The sequence below is a fragment of the Charadrius vociferus genome, unplaced genomic scaffold (assembly GCF_000708025.1).
Source record: "Charadrius vociferus isolate BGI_N301 unplaced genomic scaffold, ASM70802v2 scaffold550, whole genome shotgun sequence".
NCBI classification, from domain to species: Eukaryota; Metazoa; Chordata; class Aves; order Charadriiformes; family Charadriidae; genus Charadrius; species Charadrius vociferus.
The window spans coordinates 279,426-290,428 of NW_009646425.1; the positions used below are offsets into that span (position 1 = coordinate 279,426).

Genomic DNA, 11,003 nt, shown 5'->3' on the forward strand with positions numbered 1-11,003 from the left:
CTTACCCTGAGAAGAGATCCAATGGGCAATATTTACTTGGTCGCTTCCATTTTCCGTTTGCTACCTGTTGAAAACCCACACCACTGCTGTTAATCACTTTCTGGAATAACTACTCTGTTATTTTAACAGTCAGGTGTGTGGCACTGACAGCCTGTATTTTAAATGTCACAGGACTTCTGAAGACCCTCTGAACGTACAATTCATGACTACCAGGGGTCTTCCTCCTCCTGTTTAGCTCACGTCACTCAAATTGCGCTCACAAATGGAAAGCATGGAGAAAGGTCCCATTAAATTACAGTAAGGCACAGCGATAGGACTTCACACACGTAACAGACATTAGTCAAATGAATTCCGTGTGTGTTACGTGCTGTTATAGGTTACGGAATGCCATTGTGCATTAGGTGAGCTGTACTGAAAGGAAATCTGAGGCTGGAGTTTACCCAGTCAGTGTTAATCGTCCTGAAAGACTGATCTTGTGTTTCTTTGCTTCCGGCTTCCCCCAGAGCGTGTTCCATCTCTCACTAAACAGATCCACACCCAGCAACTCAGATGCGTATCCCCCTACTATCTTTAGTCATATCAGAGATTTAAGCAACAACATGCGAGTTTCAATGGGAAAGCAAGACCGGAATAGCAAATAAAGCACAATGCAGTCAAAGGAAAGCAGAATGACTACTACTGAAAAAAAAAAAAAAATTACCTTTAGATGCTGATGCATACAGTAACGACACACCTTGTGCTTTATCTCCTGTGAAACATGGCTGGAAAAAGGAATGAAGCCACACTTTGGCTAAAACAAACAAACAAAAGATTATAAATGTATTTCTTTATAGAAATATAAGAGCACACAACATGCAAGTCTTTCCAGTTAAAGGAAAACAAAAAATAAATTTAAATAAAAGTCAACATGCAACACTTAAAAGCTTAGTATGTGTCACTATATATTATTCCCAATTATTTTAGAATCATCACTTAAGAAATAAGGACACACAGAACTGCTGTAGCCTACAAAAGGCCTAGTAATACCTGGGAATTTCCCAAGTTTTGAAAGATCAGGAATTGGAAGAGGGAGGGGACAATTTCATCCTACGGGTCACAGTGAAAGCGGTGAGCTCCGCCTTATCCCACTGCTGCACTCCTTTGAAACTGTTCTGGTCAATATGTGCTTAAAAAACACCAACAAAACCCCCCAAGCAGGACTTCCTCCTATTCGATACCTTAATCTCTATGCAGAGGATTGGCCGGTGTTCCACAAAACGATAGGTCTGCAGCCTGGTAAGATTAGGAAGGCACATTGCATAACCGCTAAGAGTGTCCATATCTTTATCACAGCGAGACTCTGGGGAAAATGAAAAAAACAAAAACGAGAAACACAAACAAGAGAGTTAGGCGTGTGGGTGTTTACTCTGTAGTTACCTTGTTCACCAGGTGGGGGAGCAGGAACAGACTTGGAGAGGACGCAGCTTAGCAGGCTTTAGCCAATTATGCACCTGCATAAATTTGCCTCCCCCGCCCCTCCTTATCAGCGCCTATTTTCAGCTTCCTCAAAACTGTCACAGGCACATAGAGTGCCTCAAGAGCTGCTTTAACGGCTGCTTTCCAGCTCATCCCAAGAAAAGACATCAGTGAGAGGCCTGAAACAGCAAAGGGGTGCGTTCAATTGGCTGACAACAGGTAAGAGATTACCGTATTCAAAGAGGTGATCTCATGTTTGCTTACTCAAACTGCATGAACTGCCATCCCTCAGTCTAGTCAGGAGGAATCTGTGAAAACTGGCAGGAATATCATGAACTGTTCAGAAGAAAGTATAAATCTAAACAGAACCTGCAAGTGGCTTCGCTGAACTCCTTGCCTGTACGTAGTGCTTTTTCAAGGTTTAAAGCATTTGCCCAAGATTTGAGATCAAGATGCTCAGTATTAAAAAACAAAACAGGTCAGAAGCAATCAGCTGAAGAACCGCTTCTCACTGAGAACTAGTCTCTTCCCAGCCATTCCAGCGTTTACATCAAAATAATAAATAAGTGAAAAGGAACGTTGAAGGAACAAAAGTTAGCTTCCCCTTCCTCACAAGCTCACAACTTAGAACAAGAATTTTCTCTGCTTTGACCACCCTTTTAAAAAGAGCATTTTTGAATATAGTCCAGATGAACAGTCCTGAGCAGAGACAAAGTAGCAAAATGGTCTCAGACTAAGATTAAGAGGCATTACATAGATTAATGCCCCTAAATAACCTCCCACCCGCATGCATCCTTTGGGGAAAGTTAAGAGGACAGAGAAAGGTCAGCAAGATTTTAATTTAATAAGAACATGCACGCCTGGATTTTCAGGTATCTGTGTTACTAAAGAGACATACAGAATACATGTGTTCAGTTACAGCTTCCACTGCTAAGAAAAATGTCCGTTCTGAAAAATATATTGCAATAGGGAAACAAAAATCATCTCAGAAACAGAAGCCTTATAGGCATCAGCCTACAATTACACGCTGTACTCCACTAGGATGAGCAAGAAGAAACCTTCTTTCTCCAACAAAACTCTGGGGTGTGTTTTCTTTTTCTAAACTTAAGCAAAAGTACATCCATGCTCAGCTGAAAGCCACACCCAGAAACCTGAAGTATTAGAGAAGCTGCACCTTAAGGTAGACAGGCTTATTGTGAAAGGTAGTATTAAAGGAAATTCTTCCCTCTGGGTTTAAAAAAAAATCCTGTTAAAAATGAACAATGAGATTTGCTGTTGTAAAGCAAGACTGCTCCTCACAACTGCTTTTCTTCTCTAAAGAAATCCCTACGAGCTGCAGACACACAAAATTTAACTTTAAGAAATACAATTAAATTCTATCATTCACTTCTACCAGAGTATCATTGATGTTGTGGCTTTTATTAGACACTACTTACTTTCCTTGCTAGTTCCAAAGTGCTAGAAACTGTTTCTCAAAAAGGTGAGGACAAGTCAGCAATAACAAGTGTCCTGTGCTCACTATACGTAAATAAATTTTTTTTTTCCTGGATCAAAGGCATCAAAGTACTGGCTAGAGTTACCAAATAATCTAATACAACATTTTTCTTCAAGGAAATGTTAAATGCTAAAGCGGGAGTTTCTGGCCATTCTCAAGAACACTTGAGAACTTAAGATGAACACACCACGAAGGACATCTTCTCTTTGCCCATTTTAGAGCTCACACCTTACTGTACTCTTCAGCCACACACAAAGAACGATGCACCCAAGTGTTGCTGACGAAAAACGACAACACCAAATTCCGTAGTGCTTCATTTCACACTGAATGCGTCAGAGATTGCCAAACTTCAAGTCTTGCAGCATGCTCCAAAAGATTTCACAAGGTCAGCGCACGCTTGCCACGCACTCTTGTCCGATTCGCTCCCCGCTGTCCCGGGGACCAGAAAAGCATACTTGCACTTCCCCGCTGGACAGGGACCCCAGAGCACCACGGCAGAGTCGGGAGGAATCACGCACAGCCCCGTATCCCAGAGCTGCTCACTGAACTCCAAAGGCAGCACAGCCTGTGGCGCTGCAGCCCCTCGCAATGAGACACGCCAGCTATCAGGAAGAGAGACGTGAAAAGCTGGAATGTAAAGGTGCTCGCTGCTCGACTGCGATGACTTAGAAGCTGCGAGATACTTAGCCCAAGTGAAATACTAACATTGGAAACAAGACAGTTTAGTGAGGAGTTACTGAAACTATCTTCCTTGCAATGCTCTGCTGCACAGTCCTGGAGGACCGTTGTAAAGGTCTTCACAGCAAGGTAAAAGCTCACTCAAGAACTAACACGGGCTTACAGAGGATCCCTTTCCCCAATTTGATCAAACTAGTATCAGATGCAACTTTTAGTTCTAGAACATACCCATTTTGTCACAACAAATTTTCAACTTGTCATTGTCTAAATATTGAAAAAAAAGTCTCCTCACATTCCGAGGTATGATGCTTTTTGACTTTATAATAAAGCAAAATGCTTTACAGCTTGAGGAAAGCCCTCTTTTTAATGCTATCCCTGGCACTTACCTGGCCTCTCTGGCTGAATTTTTAAACAGAGCTGTCTTACAAAGTCCAAAGGCAGTTGAATAATTTCCTATTAAAAAAAAAAAAAATATATATATTTCAACACAAAAATGAATATCCAGTTTGGGAGTCTTAAAATGGAATACCAAAGTTCAGTGGATGTTAACAGCAGTATACTAAACGATACAGTCAGCAGCTTCTCCCTCTGATTAACCATCTATACGGAGACCTGTACCTGCAATCAGAAGCAATACTTACTCCACTATGAAAACCAAAAACTAATATAAATAAATGCATGAGAAGGAGCATTTTCAGTGAAAGATTGGCATGCACGAAGAAACCTGCATCATTTTGTCTTTTTCACAAATTAAAAAGTCCCATTTCATCCTATCCCACCCTTCCAAGGCAGAATTGTGTAACTCAAGTTCCAGAAGAAGGTGTGACTTCTCTGCTCAGGTATCTGATGCTCCGTTAACTGGATCTGGCCACCCTGAACAACGGAGTGAGTGGCAAGGAAAAAGGTCGCCTCTGACTGCACAGAAACCAAGACAATTCCCATGAACCAGATTTCTCCCCTTGTTTTGCAGGTAGTCTAAAAATCTCTCTCTCACACACCTTATACAGGGCAAAGAAATGTCATGACGTTTTGCAGGTAGTCGAAAAATCTCTCTCTCGCACACCTCTTGCCTTATACAGGGCAAAGAAATGTCATGAGTAGCTTGAAATACTTCAAACCGCAGAGTGCAATCCAATCACCTCATCAGCACAGAGCAGGATCTTTCTTCTGATCCAAATGCTTCGTGTGTGTGTGTATCTTGCTCACAAGTATCTGCAAACTCTATTAATTCCTTTTACCGGTATTCCATGCTCCCCAAAACACTTCAGTGGTTACAGTGCATAAGCCATTTATTTTAAGAATAAAACATTTACCCCATGGTGAACATAGTTCTCCCCAAAGAACTGCTTCATGACATGTTTTCCAAAGTCTACGATGTTTTGCAGATGGTGTAGTATTTCCTCTGAAGTCTGGAAGACAGAAACATGGTAATTTAGCTAGGAAATAATGATAAACAACACTCAAGAATACATACACATACTAGTCAGTGATTTAGCAAAGTAGCTTAATTGCTCTGCTGAGTTTGGTAGGTCAGTGCCCATTGAAATTAAACAGACACACGAAATGTGTGCTGTATTTGTTTCCCTAGTGCTGTCCAAGAGGCTGGGATAACCACGAGAACAGTCAGAAGAGATGATTCTTCTTAAGTTTCAGGGGAAAAACAATGGAGAAAATGAAAAAGGTAGAAGAGGGGGAGACTACTCAAGATCTAGTCTGTCTTTCACCATTATTCTTAAAACAGCTCAAAGAACTGCAATAGTCGGAAGAGATGCACAGCATGCCTTCTTACCGGATGGGGGAAGCACACGAGAGGCTTTCAGTGTTGTAAAATACTTCACCTGGAGATTTGGAAGAGAATGGCCACAAGGACTGAGCCACATGACAAACCTCTGCATGAACAGGTACAGAATTTGCTTATTCCTGCCCCAGAAAATGAGAAATCTGACTACAATGTCATTTTCCATTAATTTTATGTGATGCATCTATAAGGAAACACAAAAGTTGTTCTACAAGACAAAAGTGCCAAGCTAGATAGAAGAAAAGCTGAATGAGTACTGGAAGCAGGACAGCAACATTAGCGCAGCCTGACTTTGACAGACTTCTGCTCATTAAAGAGGTAGCGGAGCCGCTTGACATCATCATCATCCAATTCCCAGCACTCCAGCACACTCTGGTTCTCTGCACAGTATTGTATAGTTACGCTAGACAATCTCCAAGCTCCTGTGTCTGCAACACAACGCTTTTCTGGAAAAACACTACTTTGCCCACCACTGTACACTATAAAGCACTGAACCATACAGATTTACTCTTGGGACTGAGTAACAGAGGAGGAAGAGAAAGTGCAACACTCATGTCCAAGGTAGAAAATGAGAGAGGAAAAAAAATAAACAGCAGGAGGAAAAAAAATAAACAGAGTAGAGTAAGAGAAAATAAAATGCTAGGAGGACAACACTCATACTGAAAAAGCATACAGAAAGAAGGAAAGACCACACCTAACACAAATTCTAAATGTTTATAAGTAAAAGGCGATTGCTTGGTTGGTAACAATCTTACTAATTTTGTTTTAGAATAGATAGATAGTATCCATTTCCCCACCACCACCAGAAGGGCTTGTTACCTAACAAACTTACACAAGTTGTATCAGACTAAGAAAGCTCAGTTTATTACTGTAACACAGGTCTGCTAAGACTACATACCAAGTCTAATCTTCTTCCTCTAGCAGGATTCATTTTCCAGACTGAGGCGGCAATACACACTACTGCAATATGCAATAATACTTTACAGAAAGAAAACTCACTACAGTGAACACACGTTACTACACACTTATTTCAGTAACGCACAGTATGACATACTGTTACTTCAGTATGCAAAGCACTAACCAAAAAACCCAATCCTTTGGAGCAAGTAGGAAAAGTACAGTTTTTCCGAAGCACTTACACAGCATTTCCATCACTCTATAAAGGGCAGGACAGCACTTATTCTTTAAAATGCTTGGCATATTGTATGGAGTTGTTCCTCTGCATCCTTTTAAGAGAGCCAAAATAAGCTTGGAGTCTCTTCACAACAGGCAATCTTCCACTGCTTGAGTCTTAGAACAAAACACACACCACGATGCCTGAATAACTTTCTCAATTGCAGTCATTTGGTCTAAACAAGTGTATTTAAGAGCAAATAATTACTAGGCAACAAGATGTGCGAGCAGGCCATCCACATGGGTATGCAAAGGGCTATTTTGCAGCAGCGTTGCTCAGTCTCTGTTTCCCAGGAAGGCCGGTGCCCCCATCACCAGTGCTGAACACACCGAGGTCCCTGGGAGAGCACTGCCGGCAGCCCGGGCTCCTCCACCCCACGAGCAGAGGGCAGGGGAGAGCACCGCTGGGGACACCGCTGCACCCCCCTACTCTCACCCCAAGCAGACCGCAAACACACTGACTCCATCCTCCCTTACATTTCATTTGTTCCCAGCTGGCAAAGAGGTTTCTTTGCAGAGGGGAAACCCCCACCGCAATTTAAAACAGTTATAGTATCTTCCTCACCTGAAGCAACAGTAATTGTGAGCACATACGATAGCAAAAACTTCCATTTATATACAGATTTCTGCCCTTTTAATGACAACTTAACCTTTTCTTTAACCTATACAAATTCTGAATGGTGAGAAGAAATGTTAAATCATGTCATACAGTAAACAGAAAACTCAACTAATTTCCATTTATAGATTATTCTGACCCGATTTGCTGATGTACACAGTACTCGGGCTGTTTTGGGTTTGGTTTTGTTTTTTTTTTTAATATGTATGTATAAACACACAGATATTGGGAAATAAGCATTTTGGAAAATCAGGACATTCACTGCTGCTACTACTACAAGGAAAGACTCACTAGAGAAAGATCAATACTTTAAAATTACAAATCAAGCTTATGACAATGTGCTCACCTCCTTTTAAGAGCAAGTATATTTGATATACACTCCAAACAAGAAACAAAAAGCAACAGGCTACTAGAGCATCACTTTTCAACACTAAAAACCACTAAGATGAAAAGCTTTTGAAGGACCTGTCATAACTGGCAGCTCATTTAGCGAAACACTAACACTCATCAAATCAGTTCAATACAATAAAAAGGCAAAAGTTTCATTCACGAAGACTCACGTACTGAAATCAGCAATATGCAATTAAAGTCATTCCACGAGTCCTGACACTTGACTATCTACTCACGAAATGCATCCTTAGAGTTACGCTATTGATTATGACTATTATTCATTAAAACCCTTAATTGTAACGGTAACATTACAATTTGCAATAACACCACCTTGTTTAACTACTAGTTTATCTAGTCCCAAATTCCTAACCACACACTATAAATACAAAGCAGTGTTTGGACTTCTTTGCCTTTTCCAAAGAAGTTAAGCAGAAGAGACCGAGCCACACCTGTCCACATCTGAATTTCTGTATGCATCTTACTAGAAAATACTTTGCTTCAACTGCTTCTTTCAGAGTTGTTTACATTGGATGAGCTACAGTTTCATGCACAGATATATAACACTTTATATCCTAACTGGTCTTGCACTAGTCAGAGCTACAGATTACACCTAATAAACATTTTCTCCTCTGCAGCTGTCATGTTGCTACGTCCAAGTTTGTCCCAACACTCTGATTCTCCCAGAGTTATTTACAGATCTGAAGATAAAATATTTAGTCTTCCATTCTGCTCCAAGAAAAACCTCATCCTTTAAAAAAAAAAAAAAATAAATCAATCACCAGAATAATTAAAGATATTCAAATTACATAATCTTCTATTTAGAGAGCAACGCCAAAAGGAATTGTATATCACAAAGTCCACACAATCACAATACAAGGCAAAGGCAGAATGTTAGAGCTGGCCACAAGCTAGGTCTCCTCAAAACCTAACACTTCTACAGTTAACAGGGGAGTTTGCTCTCGTAGGGTGCATTTATCAATCCAGACTGTGAACTCAGGGACCCCCTGTTTAAAACGCTTTCAGAGGTACACTGCACCACCGTGGGCAACCACAAATAGCCTTTTTGCTGTTACAACACTAAGAAGAGAAGCGCGTCTGTCTGGGGTGACTCTGAATGGAAGTTTTGCTAACAGTTTCTGAAAAGCAAACTCTTGGTGCTTGATCAGCTACAGCCCACGGGAATACCTACTGCGATCTAGCGCTATGCTCGGGAGGATTCTCAGCAATTTCACTAATCTGATTACACAGGGGAAAAAAACATTGAAGAACCCAACCAGCGTTCAAATAGTAACAGAACACCATGCCCAGGAGATTTTTTTTCTTGTGTTGCACTATCCTAATCTAAAAAACTATATGCATGCCCAAGCAGTCAACAGAGGTATTATCAACTTCAATGCTGCGGTGGCTAACTGTGAAAAGTCACTTCCTGACTTCCTTTGCAACTTTGTCATACTTTGTCAAATTTTTAAAAGCAATTACTGTGCAACCATCTTTTGGACTTTAAAGAAAAAAAAAAAAGCTGGTATTCAGTGTTTTGTTTTTGTAAATGAATGGCAATAGTCTGCCTTTTTAGACTTGTGGTCTTATTCTCCCCTGCCACATTAAAAATGGAGATAGGCACTGTTTTCCCCTCTTCCAATCCACTGGGTTTTTCCCTCTTCTCGTAAGAACTCTAAACATCACTATCTTGGACTACGACGGAAGCACAGGATACATTTTTGAAATCTTGCCTCTGTAAGCAGATCAAAAACTTACTTTAATCACACTTTAGGTTTACCAGATTTTTTTTTTTTTTTTTTAAGTAAAATAGTAGCTGAAAGGCCATCCAACAACTCATACGCACACTGTGTTCATGGGTTTTACCTTCCTCTGCTTTCCTCTGACCTACTTTAGATATTTCTCTTTTATCCCTTGTAAACTGGATGCATTTCGCATTCATCTTCCCAATTTAAAGCAGAACGCCTTTCGTATACATTTACTTTACATTCATCCTTGTTTTCTTTTTTCCTAAAATTAAGCACTTGCCCCCAGCTCTCAGTATAGCTATAATGCTTTTTATATTTCTTTCTCATCAGAACAGTCTGCCACTGAACCGTACAAAGCCATGGCTCAGAAGCTGCCATAACTCATGCCATCCCCTCTCTCAGGTAACACACCCTAAAGACTCCTCACGAGGGTGAGGAAAGGGCAGGATTTGAACCTCCTGCCTCTTGTGCTCTCTCCCTTTCCCCCCCGCCCCCGTTGGATCACTGTGTTGACACTTCACTTTTACCTTTCACTTCCACCTTTGATTCTTCATCATTTTTTATCCCTGTCAAAGCAAATCTAAGGTAATTCGCTTCAGTTCCTTCTCGAGCAGAAAAACCTTCCACCACAGAGTCCAATAAACTGGTAGACTGTATCCCACCATGTTCTTTCGGCAACAGACAGGACACTAAAATCACTCACTGCCAAAGGCTACTCTACGAATATTTCATATCTCTGTCCAAATTCCATGGCTTTTTAGCTGCTGAATGGGAAGTCAACAGCAGACCTTTATCATGACACCAGTGCTGTGCTGTTTCTCTTCTGTCCCACCTAGCAACAGTCAGTAAAACTCTCATTTCTTCCTCAGCATCACCGCGCTCTCCTGCGCTGATATGCGACACTATCGCTTTCTCTATTGCTGCAGCTATCCTTACACAAAGCCGTACCTTCTACACACTGCAGCCTTACAATCTGTCCTGCAAAAAGGCCTCAATATCAGCAACCTCATAATCTTAGTTACGTAAGACCACCTCAAATTTCCTCCTGTTGCCAAAACTCCTGAAATACAGGCACATTTCAAAGCAACCCCTTATTCTTACTCTTATCAGTCACAGTTCTTTCACAGGTTTCCTGTTTCTCCTCAGACTGGTTTTTATTAACTTACCTGGGGGCTTTTATCAACGGTACATGTTGAATCTTACCTTATTCTGGTTTGGGGGGGACTTCAAAAACCGCAGCACCACGCAGCGCTGAAGAAAGATAGGAAAGAATACAGTTTCATTAGCATTTAAGTATACCATCATTTCTGAACAGCACAATTGTCTGATCCCCGATCGACCTCATCTAAAGAAATACGGGGGGAGGGGGGGAATAGCCATTTTAGATGGTTTTTTTCACTCAACAAAGTCAAATACATCAATGTCTGTTCCCAGATTTGCCCTCACTTGAACAAGGCAGCTGCTCTGTGCTTCCAGTCCCCAAGTGTAACAGGGGAAACACTCCCTTAGCTTAATCGCACTACTCTGAAAATCTGGTAAAACACAGTACCAAACAAACAGAAAAACACCCTATCATTTTTGCACCAAAGGTCTTGGAGGGGGGGAAGCAAGACCCACTTAGATATCATCTGCTTACAATATCAGCACAGCATT

General features: G+C 41.1%; 1 protein-coding gene across 1 annotated transcript in view; it reads right to left on the reverse strand.

The window, feature by feature from the left end:
• IPPK (inositol 1,3,4,5,6-pentakisphosphate 2-kinase) overlaps nt 1–10,652 on the reverse strand; it is a 17,498-nt gene extending 6,846 nt beyond the window's left edge. The window contains exons 1-6 of the mRNA XM_009881354.1: nt 10,554–10,652; nt 4,942–5,037; nt 4,015–4,081; nt 1,218–1,339; nt 701–790; nt 6–64 (exon numbers count right to left, since the gene is read on the reverse strand). Of these exons, the coding sequence (XP_009879656.1) occupies nt 6–64; nt 701–790; nt 1,218–1,339; nt 4,015–4,081; nt 4,942–5,037; nt 10,554–10,652 (533 nt within the window). The remainder of the gene's footprint in view (nt 1–5; nt 65–700; nt 791–1,217; nt 1,340–4,014; nt 4,082–4,941; nt 5,038–10,553) is intronic.
• Between the last annotated feature and the right edge of the window lie 351 nt (nt 10,653–11,003).